At 43.3% G+C, this 23,794-nt stretch overlaps 1 protein-coding gene across 1 annotated transcript in view; it reads left to right on the top strand.

The window, feature by feature from the left end:
- The window catches only part of PIWIL4 (piwi like RNA-mediated gene silencing 4), a 376,427-nt gene that overhangs the window by 296,683 nt on the left and 55,950 nt on the right, over window positions 1-23,794 (top strand). Inside the window, exons 15-17 of the mRNA XM_086933498.1 lie at window positions 3,777-3,977; window positions 13,077-13,180; window positions 20,214-20,284. Of these exons, the coding sequence (XP_086789624.1) occupies window positions 3,777-3,977; window positions 13,077-13,180; window positions 20,214-20,284 (376 nt within the window). The remainder of the gene's footprint in view (window positions 1-3,776; window positions 3,978-13,076; window positions 13,181-20,213; window positions 20,285-23,794) is intronic.

The raw sequence follows: 23,794 nt of genomic DNA, 5'->3' as shown, positions 1-23,794 counted from the left end.
ATTAGGTCGGAGGAGTGTCGCCCAACCTCTTTCTCGCAGTGTGAGAAGCAGAAACATAAGATGGTATTTAAATACCATTTTATGTTTCTGCTTATCGCACTGCGAGAAAGCAGAAGGCAGGGTATGCCTGGTTGGGGGCGGGTTGGATGGTATGCCTGGTTGGGGGCAGGTGGTTGGGCGGGTTGGGGAGGAGTGGCTTGCCCACTGTGGTGGGCCCTGACTGTTTGGTCAGCCCTCTGGGGCCGACCAAACCAGTTATGCGCACTCTACATTTTCTCTATGTAGGCTGCATGCAACCTACATAGAGAAAATGGCCTCCCTACAATCGCCCGACTGGGCACTGTCTGTACCAATCACAATGCTGCCATTGCAGCGTTGTGATTGGCTTAGGGGAGAGGAGTGAGGATGCATGTTCCTGTTCCTGGGAAGCAGGAAAATGCCAAACGCAGGACCCGTCCACGAGCGGATGCGGCGCGGCACCCAGTCAGGTACGTTTTTTAAATTAATTTTATTTCACCCCGCCCAGGCGAGTGAACCCCCGCACAACCCCTCCATCCGCCCACCCACCCCCGCGAGTCATGCGAGCCGCAACTGGAGGAGCCTACTCCATGCTTCTGGGGCACCCTGTAATACTATTATGAGAATCTTGTCAGGGCCCATTGCTGCAGAGGATCTTGCTTTCCTTATATTTAACTCAGTCTGTTTCTGATTGGGAGATATTATGTGCTGATCTTGCTCAGGAGCAGACTTAGAGGACTCCTAACAACTTGGCGGGGCAGGATTAATCACATCAGAGAAATAGTTAATCCATTCCTGCTGTGGGATGGAAAATGCAGACATTTTTTTCCCTACTACCCGTGAACTTGGAAATGGGCTGCCAAAGGTTTTGCAATTTTTTTTGTAGGGTGGCTTACTGTAATTCTACCCAGTTCTTATCTATGCTGTTTTTGCTATTTCTAAAACAACTTTTCCTCCTTTTCTTGCGCAGAGCTTGAATTTGTTTACCATTTGAGACTGAGAAAGTGATCAATTGGTGGCGAATTAGTTTATTCAACTTTTGAGAAAGTTGAGATTCCTTTTACTCTTTTTTTGGAATTGCTGAGTGTTTACGGGTTTCATATCTCCTATAAATCATATAGGTAGCATCTGAGATGTCTCTGCGAGTGATTCATGTACACATGGTGGCATGATTGCTGCATTCATCTTGGTTATGTTATTAGAGTTCCATATAATTCGACCTTGCTTACAGGCTATAAAAGCTTCCCCATTTCCTAATGATAAGAACCAAGACTATGTTAAGGGTAGATGTAATTTGAATTCAGAGACATTTTAATTTGCATTGTACTTCATAGATATGGATTTGCATCGAACACGTTTCCCTCTGACTACGTTAGCCATGGAGAATGTTATGGCGTTTCCCTCAGTACTTATAACGTCAGAGCATGCTGGTTATACAGTGTACCTTAAAGGTAGCAGTGCATGACAAGTACCAGCCACATTGGAACTATACACTTCAAATGTGTTTTGTTAAACCCAGAGATTCTTGAAAGCAGCTGAAATACTCTGATGAAACACAGAGGGCAAATGAGGCGGTCAGACCTAGAATGTCTAATTCTGCAGCAACTCCTCCTGTAAGGCCATATAACTCCCCCTACTGAGTTACTAACACTCCAGTATCGATAGCTTTGGGTAGAAGTGGGCGTGGTCACGATGGGGAGTAATTTGGGCCACTTGTAGCAAGAGTCTAAGTCCAAAATAAGGACACCCAAACCAGTTCATTAATTGTGCCTTTGTAGTTATGATTTTAGTCAGATTTTTTGTGTCAAGTGAGGGCCAAAATGCAGTGGAAGGGGGTCACAAAAGTGACATTTCCATTTTTAAGTCCTATAGGAGTCTTAGTTCCTCAAGACAGGAAAACAGCTCAACGGAATTGAGCAAATCTTGGTATGTAAATTAAACTTTACTTAAGGAACTGTCTTTTATTTGGTTTTTGGCGTAAATCAGTTTAATAGTTTTCGAGAAATTAGCACCTAAAAACTGTGCTGCACTGGGGATGAAGAGGTTACATTTTAGAGCCACCTGGACTCTTAATTTGAAGATTCACACATCTGATTTTGCAGCCATCATTACCCAACACAGTGTACCAAGCACCGTGCTAGGAAAAAGAAAAGGGTAGGGATTGGGTCCCGCTGACTCTTAGGCGCAGACCCCTTGGCTAACCCCCTCTGCACAGGGCCAAATCAGTTCACTGGAGTTGGAAGCCACCAATAGAGGGTTAGGCTCAGGAAATACTTGGATGTGGCATATGATTACAAGGAATTACTGATAAGATCAACTATCAAACTTTAAAATTAAGTTATGGATGTCATTAGTAAAACATCTCAAAGAATGCTTTAAAAAACAGAAATTCACCTAAAACACAGTCAGATTGCAGTTGTGGTTACAATTTAATATTGAAAAAACACTGAAATTCTTGAGTTATGGTTAAGAGCATACTCCATACCTGACATAGCAACCATGCAAACAATAACTTGCACACCTAATGCAATGCTTATGACTTTACATGATGTGTACCAATGAATTACACCTTAGTGCGATGCAAATAAACAGTAACACATAAACAAATCAAATTATGATGCAGCATTTGTAGCTATCTGTCATAGTGGTATGGTATGGGTAATGTGATATGTAATTCCATCAACATCTTAGAAGATTTGCAGCACCTGTAATTACATCTGTTTCAGTATGGGTGATTTCATTAGTATTGCATTTGATGGGAGAGTTATGGTTTGCATGGTTGATGTGTGTGTTGTGGATTGTGCTCCTAACCATACCTTGCAAATTTCAGTGGTCTTTCTTTCAGTTGATGTTTATAACCTGAACTGCACTTTAACTGTGTTTTGTTAGATGGATATACATATATCTGCTTCTGCTTCATGGGAAGTGAAGAGTCCATTGAACCAGAACACATACTTTATACCTTTCTATGCCCTAGTGGATGAACTGAACATATTTTAAGGGTCCTTGTTATTCACCCCTTAGTAGTAGTAAGGTTTATTTTGGGATCAAGCCCATAGAACACGCCATACAATAAAAAGATAAAAACAATACCTTCTTAATTAAAATAAAAGGGACATTGCACCTATCTAGAGCTTTGATACCTTTGGGTGAATGTTTTGCGCTCCATAAGTATCCTTTTCATTTCAATGATTTCATTTCATTCATTTCATTTCATTCTATCGTTCATTCATCATGCTAAAATACAAAATTTGCTACAGTGCAACATTGGAAGAATATGGACAAATGCATGCAATTTTCTACAAGCATGTTGACCAGCAATGCACAGTATGATAGACAATATAAAGAGCTAGAAAGAAATTCTCACTGATTTTCTTATTCGCCAGATGACTTGTAGGTAGCTACTGAGGCCTAGTGCAATCGGAATACTATCATCTGCCCATAAAATTCCGTTAGCTTCTCTCAAGTGTTTTGTGTCCAAGGACATACAAATAGGTCTAAGCCAGGACCTTCTTTGTTTAGCAGAAGCTGGGCAGAAGAAATATAAAATGCTTTACTTCTTCTGTGCTATTGTTGCAAAATGGGCAGTTTGTCATTTAGGATGATTGGGTTCCCAATTATGAGTAAAATTGTTCAATAGTGAGTAAAATTGTTTAATAGCAACCTTAGTAAATAACCACTTGTATTTAGTTTTCTATGTTTGAAATTATAACTATTTTTGCCCTTTGCTTAAACCATGTTTTCTGATTCCTTCACAGGTGTTCTGTATCCTACCATCAAATCAGAAAGATTGCTACGATGCCATTAAAAAGTATTTAAGTCTTGACAGCCCTGTCCCAAGTCAGTGTATTGTGGCTAGGACCTTGAGCAAGCAACAGATGATGATGAGCGTAGCTACCAAAGTTGTCATGCAGATGATGGTCAAAATAGGAGGGGAGCTGTGGGCAGTGGAGATACCGGTGCGTATTTAAGCAAAGAGTTTTATTCTACAGGCTAGGAAGACAGGAAAAGAGAAAACATTGATTATTTCACTGAATGGTGTCAGTGCATGTGTGTATGTTTGTGGCTGTGTGTATTTACACACACACCAAACGCTTGCACACACACACACACGCTACCTTGTGTGCAGTCCTCTGTGTGTCTGGCCATGTCCCCTCTTGGTTTTGCGTAAAGCTGCCAGTCTTAAGTTCCTTACATTTTCTCTGTGGCTGAGGAATAGTGTCTGCTTTGCAGTTCGTATTGCTTTTAGTCAGCATGGCGGCTGTGCTTCATTTTGGGTTCATCAAGGGTTTTCTAATTTTAGCTATTAAGTCCCTCTGCTTCACTGTACATACGAACTTCAAAAAGGGAATTTTCTCCCTGCAATATCTCTGTTCTTGATTACCTTAATCTTATTTGTTGTATACATGCTCCTAACTAACAGCTTTACTGGCAGGGACTTAGTGCATTTCTGTGCATCTTTGGTTCTGTGCATGCCCAGCCAATGAAAATAAACATACTGGTCAGCCAAGTTTTACACCGCCTAATGATGGTGGAACTTTCGAAGCAAGGAACGTCATAATGGATTCCCACCACGTTCCATGATTGCTTACAGGGTCAGAATGACCCCTGGCAGTGTTCTTGTATTTATTTGAAGGATATTTAAAAAAAGATGCTGAGACCTTCATCATCAATCCCTCTCTTCAACCGTTTTGGGAAACTTTTCAACAAGTGTGGACTCCTTCCCAAGTGAGAACTCTTGAAATGAGGCATTTCTATTTCATATTTATGGTTCCAGAAGGAGAATAATAATGAAACATTTTCTCAGTGTCTCAAATGATATAGGACACTGGAGGGAGGGGCCAGTATATAAATAAAATTATCTTATGGTCCGTTATTAATATATTTATTCTTGATTCTTATGTGAACAGTTAAGAATTCTGGCGAAATTTAAAGACCTGTGATCCACATGTTCCTGCCTAAACCCAGAGTTTATTCTGTGTATGGGGTGTTTTTCATAAGCTAGATCCTTACTGCCTAACAGTGTCTGTTGCCAAAGCACAAAATACAGGGCAATTAGACTGGGGTTGGACTGGTATAGGACAGAGATAATACTCCCTATGGCCTACAGGTAACAGAAATAGATGGGAGGAAATTAATTCTGTCAGACACTGTTGTTTTGGGAAGGTGGAGCATCGGCTAGGACAGAGGTTATGGGGCAAGCAGTAACCCAATAATAATATCACACCGTGTTCCACCCAGTAAACCTGTAGAGAAGGGCTTGCGTCCAGGAACTTGAACGTGACTCTGATGGACTCACACCTCTGCCCAGGATTCTGTTGAGCATGTATTTGCTAACCTTGTACATTGGTCTGGAAGCTCTTCAGCTTCCCTCACTGGGGTGATCGCCTGAGGAAGGCTTCGGAAAAGGAGCTAACTGCTTCTGATTTGACATTAGCCCTCAGGTGTCTATTCAGTTTTGACTTCTCTGTGAACTATTCTATACTGGCTTTCATACCTTCATGAAGGATTCAGTTCATCTGGACCATTCTAGATTCAAGACTTGCAAAGGCATTTGTTTCTCGTCAGAAATTGTGATTCCATTGCCAGCATACTTGCCCAGTTTCTCAAGTGTTGAACCACAGTTGGGTCCTCACAAGCTCCTTTGCTGGCAACCTTATTTCAGGATTGTGAGTGACAAGCCACAGGGACCTGGTCCATGTTTTCAATTAAACATTTCCCTTTTTTTAAAAATAGACATCACTCCTAAAAAGGAAGACAGAGGAAGTGTTAGTACTTTCTTTAGGCCTACTTAGAATGGCATTTAGTGGTAAAAGCCTCTTGACAGATGAACTGAGTGGCATCCTATCCTGGCTGTTTTCTTAGCTGTCGAAGTGCTAGTAATCAGTGCGGGTAAGGTGGTCATGGAACTTCCTGAAGCCCGCTTTCCCTGAAGCGCAACATCCCACTAGAGACCAACTCTTTCAAAAGCAGAATGTCCAAAAAAAAAAGTTAAGCACTTTAAGGCCGATTTACAAGAAAGTGACGCATCTGTAGGGATGCGTCACTTTCCCTGCTTCACCCTGAGAAACCCTTGCTCCACCATGCATATGCTGTATTTACAATATGACGCACCATGGCACAAGGATTGACAGATGCGTCAGAAATTCTGATGCATCGGTTTGGGGAAAAGTCACGCATTGCTGGAGTCGTGTCGCAAGCGCGACACCACTCCAGCAATGCATGCGGAGGCCTATTCCCCTAACACTGTGTGAATCCTTACCCCTGCTTCAAGCAGGCATAAAGTTTTGACCCAGTGGCGTCCTAGAAGAGATGCTGTGAAATCTTGTAGATTTCACTGTGTCACTTTTATGAGGATTTCCTGCGTGGGAACGCCCACCCTGCATACATTATACCTGATGCAGGCATAATGGGACACAGAGCTCTACAATGTGACGCATCTCCCTAGATGCTTCACGAAAGTTAACCGCATTTTTTACGCCGCCGCTGTGTCACAAAAGTAACAAATTGGCGGTGCAAAAGTGGCACAAGGGGCTGGTAAATCTGCCCTTGTGAATTTTATATGGCTTCTAATCCTGGCAACTTCTCCTGCTTTTGAGTTCCATGAAAAACAGACTTTCCTGTGTCACAGTTTCTTGGTAGTCAGAGAAAGGATGCAATACTGAATTTGTTTTTCTGGGCTTCAAAATTGAGGCTCGCAGGTCCCGTGTTGGGACAAGTTATAAGTTAGCTAAGCCATCCTGCCAGTCGCTCTCAAGTAGCTGCAAGGAAACCTTATGGGTTTGACAGAACGGAACATACAACCTTCACAAATGACGCCAGACCCAAAGCTCAAAGACTGTTGATCATATACCTACTTCTGTGCAGCAGCTGCAGCAGCTGCAGGACCATCCGTTGTGCTGATGTTCTGCTTTAGTGATTAGGATTATTCCAGTGCCTGAAAGACTGAATCACTGGTTTCATCAGAGAGTCAGCACCTGCACCCCAGGGCACCACATCCTTTTTTCAGCCGTGGGAGCATCATCCAAAGACGATGTTGTGATTGCATTTGCATGAGGTCCCTTGAGGGTAGTGATCAATCTATTTGACATTGTGAAATCGACCAAGAAGTCCTGGTCAAAAAACATCGCACCACGGCCTTCTGACCAGATTCGCAGTAAACTGAGCATTCCAGCCACCTCCATTGAAGGCTGCTGCTGGTTTGGAAAAGGGTAGTTTTGGGCCAATCTTCTGAAGTGGCAGATGAGACTTCTGTTCTCTATGCTGTCAGAAAACTGCAGATTTTAATGAATGAGAATTCATCTGATGTCTTGCACTGCCATGACTATGGAGGAAGCAGTTTTTCAGTGGGTAACTCAAAGAACAGCATCAATAAAGCATTCCCTAAATCCATTACAGAGTGTACCGTCTTTTAATCCATGGTCTCTTACTCTGCCCAGCGTATTTCTTTGCAGTGCTGAAAAACAACCACATGATTGTAGAGAGAATATCCAGTAAATGCTCCAGAGCCATGGACGGTGGCCTTGAAAGCGTTTTTCTTTGTAGCATGTCCTGGATCAGGCTGAACCTTCTTTGTATGCCCTCTCCCCACAAAATGTGTAGTGTCTTTTCTTGTTGTTCATGACCTATGCATCTGCTGCAGGTTAATATGATTAACTACCACTTTGTTTATGTCTGCTCTGCTTTTCCAGCAGGCCTCTGCAGAGCCTTGAGGCTTGATTGTGCGCTAATTCAGAACTTCACCCAACTCACCTGTAATCACCTCACTGGAGCGAGAGTGACACCAATAGACCCAAGCCCTTGACTGCAGCTTTCCCCAAGCACTCTGCGTGCTGCCCTCTGAGACCACCATCCTTAAAGCTGTCATGTTTTGTGGAGTGGTGGAGAGAGAGGCTGAGCCCCTGACACTAGAGCCTTCCCTGCAAGGGCTTAGATGCAGAGCCACAGGGCATCGCATCTGACCATAATGTGCTGCCCACAGGTTTGTCTTACAGCGCGCTAGGTAGACGTGTAGGGGCTAATTATAGTCAAATAGACTGACCATTTTATTTTAACAAGAAAGAATCTTTGTTAAAATGGAAATTGTCTGTTTTCCTATTTAGGCAAACAAGGAAAATCTCTCTGTCTGGGGGTTGAGCTCACTATGTGTCAGCGCAGCGGACGAGCGCAGCGGGCGCGCCGTAGGCTCGCCGGAGTCGCGCCAGAGTCCAGCCCGTCTGCGCCCGTCCGCGGCAGGCCGGGGCAAGGGGCACCTCCTTATGCCCACCTGTTGACATACTCTTCCCTCGATCTCCTGTCCCACTGGACTCCAGGTACCATCAGCCCACATTTATCCTGCCTGCTGCAAAACTTAAACCTTCTCTCTTCCCCTCCATCTATTGTTTCCGCTGCCATATCAAGCTCCACTTTCTTGCGCCGTGCCACTTCCCCTGCTTTTTCCCCACCTTCTGCCCCTCACAAGCCGATTTTTAACACCACTGCAGCGCTTCTCAACACCAGATCAGCTGTCAGTCATCAGTATGAGCTATATGACTACCTTGACACCCACAATCCAGATCTTCTGTTTTTAACAGAGACCTGGCTCAAGGCCGACTCCCTACCCAACGTCTTAGCCGCACTCCCTCCCTCATATTCCATCGTCCGAGCAGATCGACCGGAGGGCAGAAGAGGCGGTGGTGTGGCCCTAATAGCTCATACTGACTTCCACTTTCAGACTCTTCCCTGTCCCCCCATTCCCGAAGTCGACTGTCTGATAATTCGCGCTACTTCCCACGCGACTCCCCTAACTGCTGTTCTTATCTACCGCCCCCCTCACCTCACCCCCACTTTTGTTTCTGGCCTCCAAGACATCCTCGCAACCCTGGTCGTTAATAACTCATCAGTGTTGGTCTTGGGCGACCTCAACTTTTGGCCTAACGATCCCGCCGAAAGCTCCCAATCCAAAGAGTTCACCGATCTCATGACCAGCCTCAACTTCACCCCCCATGTCCACAGTTCTACCCACGTGCACGGCCACTCACTCGACCAGGTCTGGACCCTGAACATCCCCACCTCCCCTCCTACCATTTCCCCTTGCCCTTGGTCGGACCACTTTTTAATTTCTTTTTCCCTTGCCTTAGCCCCAGTGGTTAAACCTCCCCTTCCCAAGAACACCTGGGTTAGGAAATGGGGTAAGGCAGATATGCCATCTTTCCACTCATCCCTAGCCAACTCCTGCCCTGATCTTTCTGGCCTCGCCGCCTCGGATCAGTTGGCCACTATCGATGGGTGGTTGACCCGGGCTGGCGAAGACTTCGCCCCCTTGAGGCGGATCACGGTCAAGCGAGCTCATGCCGCTAACCGTTGGTTCACTCCTGACCTCAAGGTAATGAAACTGGCCGCTCGTAGAGCAGAGCGTGCATGGAGAAGAGAATATTGCCCCTCAAAAAAAACGATCTATCTCTCCGCGCTCAAGGCATACAAGCAAGGTATCCTTGATGCTAAGACCCTGTTCTATTCCAACAGGATACTGGCAGCGGAATCCCAAACTAAGGAGATCTTCGCTACAGTACACGAACTTGCTTCGTCCAACAGAGCTGCGGCTTCAATCCCCCCCTCCCAACCGCTTTGCGACTCACTCAACGATTTTTTCATTGACAAGGTCGCAAAGATCAAAGCCAATATTCCTTTCCCTTCCCCCATATTTACCAACCCTTCCCCGCCCGTTGTCACGGTCAAACTCACTTCCATTCCTCCCTTAACCAAGGTCACGCTCTTCCCCCTGCTTCAAAAGGTAAAATCAGGCTCCCCCCTTGACTTTGCCCCCGCTCACATCCTAAGAGAAATCTTCCTAAACTGCTCCACCCCTCCCCTCACACTCTTGAACGACTCGCTCAGTAACGGAGCGGTCCCTACTGCCCACAAATTCGCGGCTATCATTCCCATTCTAAAAAAACCTGGTGCTGACCCTTCTTCCCCTTCCAATTACCGTCCCATCTCCCTCCTGCCCTACCTGGCCAAGGTTCTAGAAACCCACGTGACCAGTACCCTGAGCACCTATGTGGAAACCAACCACTGCCTCTCTCCCAGGCAGGCCGGCTTTCGCCCGCTCCACTCCACTGAGAGGGTGGTGACCTCAGTGATGGACAGCCTACGCGAGGGCATTGACACCAATCGTCCGCAGGCCCTCATCCTTTTAGATCTGTCCGCCGCTTTTGACACGGTGGACCATTCCATCCTTCTCACCCGTGTCAAGGCGGCGGGCATCGAGAGCCTGGCCCTCGCCTGGCTTGAGTCCTTCCTGAGCGACAGGGCTCAGGCGGTTCACCTAGCTGGCTTCACCGCTGCCCCTCGCAAGGTTGTATGCGGAGTCCCCCAAGGTTCCTCACTTTCCCCTCTTCTTTTTAATTTATACATCTACCCTCTCATTTTTATGTTACAGCAGCTCGAGGTCACGGTGTTTAATTACGCCGATGACCTCCAGCTAATTTTCAATCTTTCCCACTCCTCTTCCTCCTCCCAGAATGTCCAGTCCGTCATGTTGTTCATCCAGGACTGTATGAACTGCAACCACCTCAAACTCAATCCAGACAAGACTGAGTTAGTCTTGACTGGAGGTGGTTGCAGTCCCTGGTCCCCTTCCCACTGGCCCTCCTCACTTGGTGCCCCCCGCTCCCAGTTCCCAAGGTCAAAACCCTTGGTATTTTTCTCCATTCTTCACTTTCTGTTCACTCTCAGATCACCTCGGTTGTTTCTTCTTGTTTTTTTTCTCTGAGAACTATCAGGAAGATTTCTCGCTTTTTCTCTCTGCCTGCGTTAAAAATCATAGTGATGGCCATGGTGCTCTCGCGCCTTGACTACGGCAACATCATTTACAATGGCGCTCCAGCCTACGCCATTCACCGTTTGCAGCTAGTGCAGAATCAGGCAGCCCGCCTGATCCACGGTCTGCCCAAATTCCATCGGGTTACCCCCTTAATGCAGGCATTGCACTGGCTGCCGGTGAAAGAGCGAGCCTTGTTTAAACTTGGCTGTACCACCTTCCAGGCCAAAATGGGCACCGCCCCGGAGTTTATTTGCTCCGCCATCAAACCTTATATACCTGGTAGAGAGCTTCGATCCACCAACCAGGCTCTGCTAACTACCCCCCGTTTCCGTAAGAAAAAGGCCGGAGGAACCAAATTTGCAGTTCTCGCTCCTGCGTTCTGGAACTCCCTTCCGACGGAACTCCGGATGACATCCTCCTACATCGAGTTTCGGAAGGGTCTCAAGACTCTGCTCTTTTCCCAAGCCTACAAGGTCTGATCCCTCTCTGCTCCTGTTACCCCTCGCAGTCCAAAAGCGCCAAGAAACCGCGTGGTAGAAGAGCGCTATATAAATATTTTTAAATTCAAATTCAAATTATTACAGTGTTAAGGCTTGTATAGGAAGATGTACTGGGACAAAGCAACTATGAATACTGTATTCACTGCAAAAGTTCATTTAAGCTTATGATGTACAAGCTTTCCCGTGCAGCAACAGGCCTGACTTACTGCTTCTTTCAGGATGTTCTTCTTCTTTCATGAATACATGATAACCACACCATTAGCCTTTCAGATAAAACTTTACAAACGTCATCTACAAAGCAAGACCTACTAATGTGATCTACAAAGCTGCCACTGTGGTGGTACTTCACAGATGTCCAAAAACCAATGCTGGGTGCAGTCAATGCATGTGATCAAACATTTGTAGCTAGGCCAGTTCTGGGCATTGCAGCAACTGCATCTCAGTAGTTTCATGCTTTTGAGGAAAGTGGAAATAGGACATTGGAATAATAATGTCTTCTCACAGTGGACCTGTTCACTTACTGGTTCATTCAGATCTTCCAAGAGCCCTTAAACCGTCTCAAACAGTGTACAGCCTGTTTCAGTTGAAGTGGCGATATGTAACTTATTTGTAAATTATCGCTACTCTCTTTTTGTTGGTTGTGACTTTGGGGTCAAAATCTGAAAAGATGTAAAAAATAAAATGCATGATACAGCACAAATACAGTACGATAAATGTATGACGTTACAACGCATACTTTTACCACGCATGCCTTTACAACACGGTTTTTACATCGCAAACCTTTACAACGCATAGCGCTTTGGGGTGCTGGATAGTGAATAGTTTGATTTACTATTCCAACTCCAGTCCCTGTGGACACTAGGGAAGGTGTTGGATAGTAAATTAAAAGTATTCCCTATCCTAGAGCGCCCCCCAGCGCAATGCGTTGTAATGGTTTGCGTTGTAATGGTTGCGTTGTAATGGTAGTGCGTTGTAAAAGTTTTGTTGTAAAGGTTGTTCACCCCATATGATTGCCTTATTCTCCATATTTTTCAGGCAGTTTAAAAATTGGGCAGTAAACATCCAGTGCAGATACCATTAGCATTTGAGGGGCTTATTTATGAGCCCCTATGTCACTTTTGCGCTGCTGTTGTATCACTGTTTTGTGATGCAGCAGCGGTGTAAAATGTGTGCCACGTTGCGCCCTATTTACAAAGTGATGCATCAAGGCAGATGCATCACTTTGTAAAGCCCTGTGCCACATTATACCTGTGCCAAGTATAATGTATGCAGCTCGGGCGTTCCCTGGCAAGTAAGCCTCGTAGAAGTGGCACATTGAAATCTATGAGATTTCACTGCACCACTTCTAAAATGCCAATGCGTCAAAACCTCATGCCGGCCTCGTGGCTGGCGTAAAGGTGATGCGTAGCCATAGGCACAGGCCTATTCCATGCATTGCTGGAGTAGCGTCATTCTTACAATCCTACTCAAGCAACGCATGGCTTTTGCACCGCCAGATAAATCAGGATTTCTGACGCATTTGTCTTTCCTTGCGACATTGAGCACCATATATTAAATATGGTGCAGCCATTGTGTTGTAAGGATGGCACAGAGAAACTGACGCAGCAATGCCGATGTGTCAGTTTCTTATAAATGAGGCTCTGAGTGTCTCTGTGCTCTGTTTTTTGCACCAGGCTATAATTTAGAGTTGTTAGTACGCTTGAAGTATAAGAAAAGATCTAAAAATATATGTTGCTATCTTTCTTGTTTCCCAGTTGAAATCACTGATGGTGGTTGGTATTGATGTCAACAAGGATGCGCTAAACAAGGGAAACTCAGTTGTTGGATTTGTATCCAGCACAAATCCCAAGCTGACCAGGTAAGCCTTTTTTGGTTGATAATTGCAATCCTAACATAAACTTTGTTTATTTGGTTTTGATATGGAGTTGCATGGTGATCCAAGTCGCATTGGTGGTCCATAGTGGACACTTTCAGGTCTCCAAATTAAAAAAAATGCCTCTTGCAGTTTGTTATTAATAAATATTTGCTGTTTCATTGTACTTACACAATATTGAATCTAAACCCTAAGCACGATGGTCCATTCAAAAGCCCAACACCAACTAGTTGTGCAAATAGCGAAAAATAATAAAAAATATCCCAGGCAGCCTACAGAGTTCACAAACTCCACACCAATACAGCAAAGTCAGGTTACTGCTTCAAACCCCTACAAGAGTGCAACTATTCTCTCAAAGCTCTCTAAAAAGCAGTTAAACATCAGTCAGTTTCTCCTTCAGCAATTAGCCCATTCACTGTAAATCTTCATGAGCATTCAATCCCTGACCAATCAACTCATAGTCACTATCATCAACTCCATAAAAGCTGCCAAATATTGGGACAACACCGTTGAAACCTTCTTTCATAATCTGATAAGATATAAGATAAAGCAACTATACGTTGGATCGGGGGCAGTGTTAGCCTCAGGAGTACATGAGGTAATGCGCCTGAACAGAATCAAAATTGTCATTAAAACAAGTAGCATAATCTTCTCGAGTCAAACAAAAATTAGAAACCATGAGGGTTTATTGATAGATCGGTAGTTATTACAAAAAGTAAAATGAAAATAATCATTCATTGGCAAATAGGGAATTAGCATAAAGCTCAGTCAGCATGCGGTGACTCGGGGCGTCCTAAATAAGATTTTGTGTGAAGATTTGCTCCTCAAGAATGAGAAGGAGAGAAATGCTCTCTTAGACAGACTAGGCAAATCCCCAAAATAGGTCTGACTTTTTCTCCAAAATGAGTCTGTTTTTATGTAGGAAAAGACACAGCAAAAATCACAGTCAGCATTAGATGAGCACATTTTACATAGGCTCAGCGAATCACAATTCAGAATAAAATACGATAATACATAACACCATCCCCTAAATGAATACTATGTAGTCCCTTCTTGACCTAAGGCCATCGGATGTGACAGTACAAATCTAGTTACACACAAAACAATTCAGACTTAAGAAATTAATAGGGCCACTGAGATGTAGGTAGAAAGGACCTTGAACAGAGTTACATTTGGAGGTAAAGCTTCCTCCGGAGCTTACCAAGAACAACATGTTATCACACAGTATTTAATCAGTGCATTTTTTCCTGCTTGTGGAACAAGAAGAAATGGAAACACAACCATGTTGAGTTTCAGAATGGCGCCAGGCCCATGTTCTCCAAGTTTGGCAAAGCTTAGAAAAAAAGTTCTGTAAAGAGCAACAAAAGTTTTGTGATGGAAAATGTCACCAGACAAACATTAATTGTTAATTAGAAATATTTTTTACAATGTCATACCCTGTCACATCATCAAATACATTTTCTCTTGAAACCCACACTCCTACCCTCATCATGGCCAGCCTCACTCCTAATTGGGACCTACCCACCATCTCCTACTGCTCAAAAAAGATAAATTCAGCCTTGACACATCCTTCAGTTATCAGCCTTTTAGTGAACTTGCTAACCATGGACACAGCATCCTCCACTTACACATAAAATCATGAGCTAGGTTGTGCTTGACCCCCAGTCAGCACTGAAAAGAACGTTTAGGTAGTCAATGACATTCAACAGATATTAAGAATAGAGGTGCTAGGATCTTGGTTCTGCTAAACATGTCAGCTTCCTTGAACACATATTATCCAAAGACCCTCATTAGCCTTCACCAAAGCATAGGTCTTACAGACACTGACATATCCTTTCTGTTGAGCCGAGAATTGTTTGTCCAAATGGAAACCTCAATGGAAGCCACCATTTCAGTCCCTACTTGCCTCTAGGCTGTCCTGCATACACATGGACTTCATGGTATGAACCAGGCCCAACAAGACAATATGCATAGGACACAGCTCTTCTGTAAAGTGTCGCCATACAACCATATCAATTGCCTCTGAACATGCCTGAACTCAAACCATCCTACATCTTGGCAGATATGAACCTTGAAGGCTTCTCTCACCTCATCATCTCTTGTACTCTGAGTCAACTAAATGCTGACGTATTCTTCCTGGAACAGGTAAGGAAGAAATCCCAGACAGTCTGTTTCAGATTTTACCTCATACATCGAACGATTCAAACTTCAAAAGCCATTCTGCAGTTTTTACTCCGCTGTCCAGGTCTTCTTCCCATTACCAGGGGTGGCTGAAAATGCTGTTTGTAGTATACGCTGCTGTGCATCCCATACTCTACCTACTCTACCATATAGTGGTGGGTTCCAGGGGCGGTCGAGGAGGCCCCGTTAACTCAATGCTATGAGTTTCTTTAGACTACAGAAGTCTCCGGGGTGCTTAACTATATTCAGCAGAAAGGGACCCATCAGGACTTTGCGGTCTAGGGCTCAATTCCTTCTTAATATTCCCTGCTTTAGGAAAACATGCCTTTTCTCATCTGGCTCCTTTTTTTGGAATCACCTACTCAACCATTTACGGATGTGCACAGACCATCTACATTTCAGAAAGCTTCTCAAAACAGAGCTTTTCAGATAATTAAGACGGCAAGCCTTTGATTCACTGCTGCACTGAGATATTCCTTCCGGGGTGATTCATGTGTATTATAAATAATATTAACATAACAACAAATTATATTACGTGTTTCATTACATTACTATTATGTGCGGACGTTTGCAAGTTGTTTTTGTTGAAAGAAGTCTTTGTTTCCAGATACTGTGTGACTCATCCTTTAGCCCGTAAATAACCAAAGGGGGAGTGAAAAGCTAAGAAGCTAAATAGGGGCAACCCTCAGTCTCCCTGAATATGCCCAATAATTACACACGCAAGGGTTAACCTATCAAGCTGTTATTTCTTTAAGTCTAACAGGTCAATTCAATGCACCCAATATAGCTCATATTTGTAAAAACTTCACTTTAAGATCATCAGTACGCTTAGTCTCAACCCCATAGCATATATTATCAAAGAATCAACAAATTAGTGTAGTAAATAAAAAAAGTAAACATAACAAAATAATGATGAATAAAAACAAAACAACTGAAACAATGAAAAAGCTAAGTAAAAATGTAAATAATAAATTGCTTGCCATATATCTCTCAAAAGTAAAATCTCACTTAAAAACACTAAAAATCCGAACTTCGTACCTTGAGAAGTACTGTGTCTAGGGTCTTGACCCATGATGCTTTTTGTTATGGATAATGGTACATCCAAAACCCTAAGGAAAAATTATTTGTGCAAGCTTTCCCAGAAAGATGTTTGGCAACTGATAGCTTCAGGTCCTTTGTATGAATATTGGGCTTGTGGTATAGCCACAGAATCATCCATGACCTCTGACCCACAAGGTGTTATGTACATTAACAATATAAACCATTAATATATAAATTTTGTATGCAACATCACTACTGAGAATGTAACTTCTTATGCAAGTGATAATGTATCCGCAATCCCCCTTTGCTGTGCCGAAAATACAAAAAGGTATTAAAAGGATGATTATTGCCCTTTATTCTCCAGACTTATAAACAGAATGACCCCAATCCCATCTCCGTGAATCTCCCTCAAAGAGAAGTGGTATGGGCGGGAAAGAGAGCAAAGGTTTGCCTTGCTAAAGAAGAGTGTCTTGAAGGAGCTTTGTAGGTACAGGGATGAGAAAGGAGTACTGGGAGTAATGAATATAAATATGTATAACAAGAGATAGAGAGTGAAGGGATTTTGTTCACTTGAGCGGACGGAAGGGTACTCCCGGTCCCCAGGTTCAATAGCTATATAACAAATATAAGGAGTACCACCAAAGGTGAGGCTAAACAGCCAGTATTGGTGGGATGAGACTCTGATTGGGAAGAAGAAGTCCTTCTTTGTTTTTAAGGAACCCCTCACTCACCGACCTGGTCGGTGACATGCTTCATCATCGGGGCCACCTTGGCAGCCGAGTGCCGCCAAGGTGTGCTGCGACACCTGAAATACAGTGGAGCGGGTATGTGAGTGATGAATGTGAAAAAAAGGTCAGTGGGTTAAAAATTGTCCTGGTATGACTTAATATTATTTATTCTAAGGCTACTGGACAATGTTAAAATAGTGTGTGTAGATACAATGAAGGCTTTAGTAGGACCTAATGTATCTGAAGTATGTGATAGGTCTACATGTTTCAAACCATAGGTGGGAGTTACCGGTTTTTCTTCAGGACCATAAAAAATGAAAGGAGTTGGGTGGTCAGGGTACACTAACGCCCTGCCATACCTGCAACCCTCTCAAGAACCTAGATAGCAAGTTTGCTAAATGGTTAAAAAGATTTGCAACCGAGTATGGTTACAAAAAATGACAAAAATCTGTGAAAAAAGATAAAGGGTTATAAGTCACAAAGGATAGTTTACATGCCTGTAACGTAGTGAAGTGACGTAGTCCGTTATATCTTTGAGTCATTCCACAACCAGTATCAGCGAATTGTGCAGCGTGCGGTGTCCCTGATTAAGTTGTAGGAACACACAGTTTCCTTAAGAAGCACACCTATCAATGTTGGTGTGATTGTGTACATATAATTCTATGTTTAAACCAGTCATACACAGGCTACATAGTGCGTGCCTAACTCATGACTGATTATTAATTAGTGTCAGGAAATTGCCGACGTGGTAATATGCCAACTTGATCCAAAGTAACAATACACACAAGACAAAACAATACACAACATATATATTTGTCAGAAATTAAATAATGCTCACTTCTCAGTGGAGAAATCATTGCTGCACGGGGATTGAAGGGAGGCAGCAGAAGCTCAAAAACGTATTCTGTGGAGTCAAGGGGAATGGGGGTAGAGATAGTATCAGAATACCGACTGTTCTTGTACCTCCTTAGCGGAAGTAGTCCCAAAACGGATGCGTTCCATTAGCGCAGTATCTACTTACAGTTTTCCAGCATTACGAGTGAATTCTCACCTAGACCGCCCTTCCGCGTCCCGTGTTTTTGCAGAGAGACAGCGCCGAAGTTAAAGGCGGCTGCCATTGCGGGCGCGGAGGGCGTGGCTGGTCGGCGCAGCACGATGACGTCACGCGGTCACGTGGGCGTCGCGCGTGCGTTGGGTTGCCATGCCACCTAGGGTAAACAAATGTCTCCGTGTAACGGAGTTGGCCGCTTAAGTGAACGGGATGAATTTGTATGTTAAGAACAGGCGCACATTAGAGGGAAAAGAAAGGCGCACATTAAAGGGAAAAAAAAAAAACGTGCAATTGTTGTGCACCGATCAAGGGGGATGCTTACTAATACCTTATTGGCAATTTGTGCTAGTACAAGAAAAGGGGGGAAAAAAAGGGGGCTATATATCACTGTAAAAAGTCTTTACATTTGGGTGGTTAGGGAAGATGTTCCTTGTAGGATTTGAAGGAAAAAATTAACCAAAAAGGGAATGGTAGTTCTTCTCATTACTGCCGATTGGTCATCGGTGTGCCTGTATCAAATGACTGTATTTTACAGAATTAGTTTGACAAATCAGTTTCCTAAGAAAGGACCGAGGCACAGGGGATATTGTCATTAAGACCATGTTTGTTGGTGGATAGTCTGTACACCCATCTTTGTTCTTTTTCAAACAGGCGTTTCTGGATGTTCGGTCCAGCGGTGACTTGCTCAATCACTGTCCAAAACATATCATTTGGTGTGTGGCCTTTTTCCAGGAAGTGGTCTGTTAGACGGGTAGCATTTTTCTTGCAGCGAATTGTGCTGCGATGTTCACAGATCCTTTGTTTTACCTTCCTGGTGGTCATTCCCACGTACCGTTTTTTGCAAGTGCACTCAATCAAGTATACTACATTTTCGCTATTGCAGTTAGTGTGCGCAATTTGTTTCCAAGTTCTCCCAACCTCTAGATCTAGAGTCTTTGTATTCTTGGTTAAATGGCACACACTGCAGTCGCCACAGCGGAAGTGTCCAGTCACATCAGGTAGGCCCCAAGTCCTGGTGATAGAGGCTGTGGGTGGGTTCTTTTTCAACTTTGGTCTGGTATTGACAAGAGTATCTTTTAAGCTTTGTGATTTTTTGAAGGAAAAGAGTGGTTTTTCCCAGTGTAGATTTCCAGTGTTCAATATATTCCAATGCTTGTTAATGCTCTTAGTTACTTGATTTGATATTGAGTTGAAAGTAGTGACACAGGTCAATGGTATTTCTGCATCATTCCTGGTTTTCTCTTCAAGAAGTGCCTCTCTGGGTTGGTTCCTGGCCCTCTTTTGATATTTGTTTACTATTTTCTTAGGGTATCCACGGTTGTCTAATTTTTTTGAGAGTTCTTCTGCTTGTGTTCTATAATCAGACAGTTTACTGCAATTTCTACGCATGTAGACCTATCACATACTTCAGATACATTAGGTCCTACTAAAGCCTTCATTGTATCTACACACACTATTTTAACATTGTCCAGTAGCCTTAGAATAAATAATATTAAGTCATACCAGGACAATTTTTAACCCACTGACCTTTTTTTCACATTCATCACTCACATACCCGCTCCACTGTATTTCAGGTGTCGCAGCACACCTTGGCGGCACTCGGCTGCCAAGGTGGCCCCGATGATGAAGCATGTCACCGACCAGGTCGGTGAGTGAGGGGTTCCTTAAAAACAAAGAAGGACTTCTTCTTCCCAATCAGAGTCTCATCCCACCAATACTGGCTGTTTAGCCTCACCTTTGGTGGTACTCCTTATATTTGTTATATAAGTAATGAATATAACCCTTAAGGAATCTGAGCATAACTTGCCATGAGCATGTACAGAGAGCCCCACAATTTGCATATACTTTTTTCGTGTAACGAGATCTATAGCTCTCTTGCCTATCTTAAAATGCTGCGTTTCATGTGATTACCTTACTATTTTAATTGTGCAGTATCCTTAAAATGTTTTGAAGAAACAACCTTCTTGATTTGATTAAATATATGTAAAAGTTCATTCTTTCTATATTCTCTTCGCAGATGGTTCTCCCGCTGCATTATTCAGAGTTCAAACACAGACATCGCTGATTGTTTAAAAGTCTGCATGAAAGGTACAGTATTCAAGTAAAACCATGCCTAGTTGGCCGATGATGGACAATTCATAGTGGTCATAATTACGTGGCCTGGATTAGGGAGAAATAAGGTATTTATTGCACCTGGTATGTACAGAATGTTTTTGTTTTTGTTCCTGAAATATTATACATACATTTTAGATGTCATTCACACTTATTGATAACGGCTTTCATATTTGAAATAGCACTTTATTCCAAAATGTACATGGCACAATGTAATGCATTATTAAGTCACTTTCCTACGCTTTCAAGAAAAAAGAGTGTGTTTTTGGTTTTTATATCTCCTTCGAACAAATCATAAGGAATTTTTTTATTTATGAAACATAACATCAATGTGGGAACAACATTTAAGTGAGATTATGCAGAGGACAAATAGAATGTCGAAGCGGTTTCACACTTTGTCTTGGTATATTAATGGGAAGTACATGTGCATTCTCCTTACAATATGGCCTTTGTGACCTGAAGGAATAGTATTTACCTTCCCCCTATGTTTATTCCATCTTCCTGCCCCTCTAACTCCCAAACCAGTTGCTTTCCAGGTGAGATGGAGCCAGTCAACCATCAGAGTAGCTTCATTGGACAGAAGAACCTATAACAGAGGCCCTAGTCTGGAAAAATCCCATGTCCAAGGATAGTCCACACTAAAAGGCATCAAGCACAAGGAGAGACGACAGAGCAGGCATCCCTAATTGGCTACCAGTGTCAGGTCTGACCTCCCCAGTACACTCTACTTCGAAGATGGTGTTCCCTGAGATGAACTAGATAGGGATTTTTCCAAGCTGTATGTCTTCCTCTTTGATTGATTATTCCACTGAGGGAGAAGGGAGCCTTATAAAGACCCTCCTTCAGGCTCTCATCCTGCTCTTCAAGGGATTCATTCTTATTGGAAATGGTGCTCCTGTCCACATGCACTGTAGGCCTGGATTCCTCAGGCTGCCAGTCTGAAACCTCAAGGGTTCTTAAGGAAACTGGAGTTCCCTGAGATTGCCTTGCGACAACTGTCAAGGTTTCCTCGCTGTAAAATCTGCACTAAAATTGTGTCATGCCTCCAGTCGCATATCATCAAGAGAGTAAAGGCGTTCTGTTTTTTGGTTGCTTACCCACGGAGGAGAGGTCTGTCACCCTAATTGATTGAGTTGTTAATAGCTAAAAAAAAGGAAGTGCATGGCGACGATGTTTTTAAAGATCCCTTTATTAAGATTTTCACATTTACTTTGAATCTTGTACAAGGAACAATGAAGTGCACTAACAGGTGACATGTTTTATTACATATATGAACCCTAATCACTTCAGGATGGAAGGCACCATTAGCAGCCAAGCATGATGTTGATTACCTGATACACATGCCCATAGCCCAACCCCATTCTGTGTTTATTTCTCTGTGTTCTGCTGTACACCATATATATCCACAGTATCTTCTATCTTTCATGCGGGTCAGTCATCCATTGTGGATTCTATTGCTAATAATATGGTGCCCCATTCCATGACAGTCACTTCACTTCACTGTACCCTCTGCTGCACAGCAATAGCTGCTATCTCTGATCTTATCCATCTCAGCAGTGCACGGTGCAATTAATGTTAGTTCCACCTTGATAACCCGCTCCAGAGAGGCTAGGAAAATATTGTCTGAGTTGTTTTACCCCCAAAGAGGATAAGCTCCCCCGGACAAAGAAAAAGGAAAGCTGATGGTGAATCAAAAATTAGCTAACATTTGCGACAAGAATTTTCAATTCTATTAAGGACACGGAGGCGAGGATTATGCTTCTCTTTCTATTTATTTGCTACTCATAACTGCCAATGAAAGCTTTTTTGTATGCAAATAAAACTACATTTCCCATGATGCTTAGTCCATACATCACATCCTGTCAGACCCTATAAGAGCCACCATAGTCAGTAAATGAGCCTCTTTCTTTGCTCGAACAGTTAAAGTCCAAAGCATTAACTCAGATTCAAATAACCATCCTCCAATGTGGAAGAACCGAACCAACTGGAAATTAACGTCCTCTTTAACCAGAAGTACTTCTACTCCATCTTCTTTTAAGAAACTGAAAGGAATGAAAAAAAGGAAACCCGTAACTTCTGCTTAAACAGAATATAAAATACATACGGGTGGGTAAGCATTACAAACATTGTAATATAACCGGGTGAGATAATCCTCGCCTCCGTGTCCTCAATAGAATTGAAAATTCTTGTTGCAAATACTAGTTCATTTTTGATTCTATTACAGAACCAGAGGCTTCTAATTATGCTAGTTTACACTTATCAAACACAACTGAGGCTATATCATCCACCGGTTTACAATAAAATTGCTTAAATGTCGATTCAGAAGACCAATCAGCTGAACGCATGATCTCTTGAATGGTAGAACCTAAAAGAAAGGTCTTTGATGCCATGGCACCGTGAATTGAATGCGCCCCAAACAACTGGGTATCAACACCTGCTTCTTGAATGACTGATTTTAACCATCGGGCAATGGTAGCTGCAGACGCAGGTTAATAAGGCTTTTGTAAAGAAATCAACAATTGTACTGACCCAGCCGGTTGTATAGACATAGTACACTCCTCATAAGCCTTAGGGCATTGAAGCACACACAACTTTGCATTAGAAGGGAAAGCATGATAATCTATACTTTTTTAGAACTTCTTTGTTCTAGCAGTAATGCTGAAAGAAACTCCTTCCAGAGTAAACACTCTACCTGCAAGACCCAGAGCTTTGACGTTGGATGAACGCCGATGGTGAGACAGACATAGCAACATAGCAAGTTTGGCAGACAGCTGTTTCCTAGATAACAAACTATTATCTGGCCATTTATCAACTGTTTCCTAGATAACAAACTATTATCTGGCCATTTATCAAAGAGAGACAGAACCAAGGAAACGTCCCACAAAGAAGAATACTTTTGGTTTGGGGGGGTTTGCAACACGGATACCTTTTAACAAATTACAAATGACCGGGTGCATCCCACCGGTTTGCCATCTATCTGGGTGTGACCAGCGGAAATGGCTGACCTAAAATTATTAACTGAACGATATGCCAAACCTTCGGACCCTTTCTCCGATAAAAAGTTCACAACAAGGGGTAAGTCGGGCCCCATGGGATCCACATGTTGTTCCAAGCACCAATGAACCCAACCCTTCCATGCTGAAGAATATCGCTTCCTGGTGGAAGGGGCCCAGGCCTGATTAACGAAGGCTGCAGCCTGGTGCGAAATTCCTGCCATTTTCCATTGTTGCCTGAAAGTCTCCAGGCCATTAGGAGCAGCTGTCTCGACATTACCATCGGATGCACCTCTCCATGAGGGCCCTGGAGCATCGTCGAGGACCAGGGAAGCATCCTGGGGAAGTCGCAGCTCATCTCCAACAATATTGGGAGCCAGGGCCGCGACTTCCACAGTGGGGTTATCAGGAATATCTCCGCCCGTTGCTGGGTTACAAGAGTTGTCACCCTCGGAATCAAGATGAACGGGGGAAGGCATAATTCAGGCCCTTG

The sequence above is a fragment of the Lissotriton vulgaris genome, chromosome 8 (genome assembly GCF_964263255.1).
Source record: "Lissotriton vulgaris chromosome 8, aLisVul1.2, whole genome shotgun sequence".
Lineage (NCBI taxonomy): Eukaryota > Metazoa > Chordata > Amphibia > Caudata > Salamandridae > Lissotriton > Lissotriton vulgaris.
This window is presented reverse-complemented; position numbering and strand designations above follow the sequence as displayed.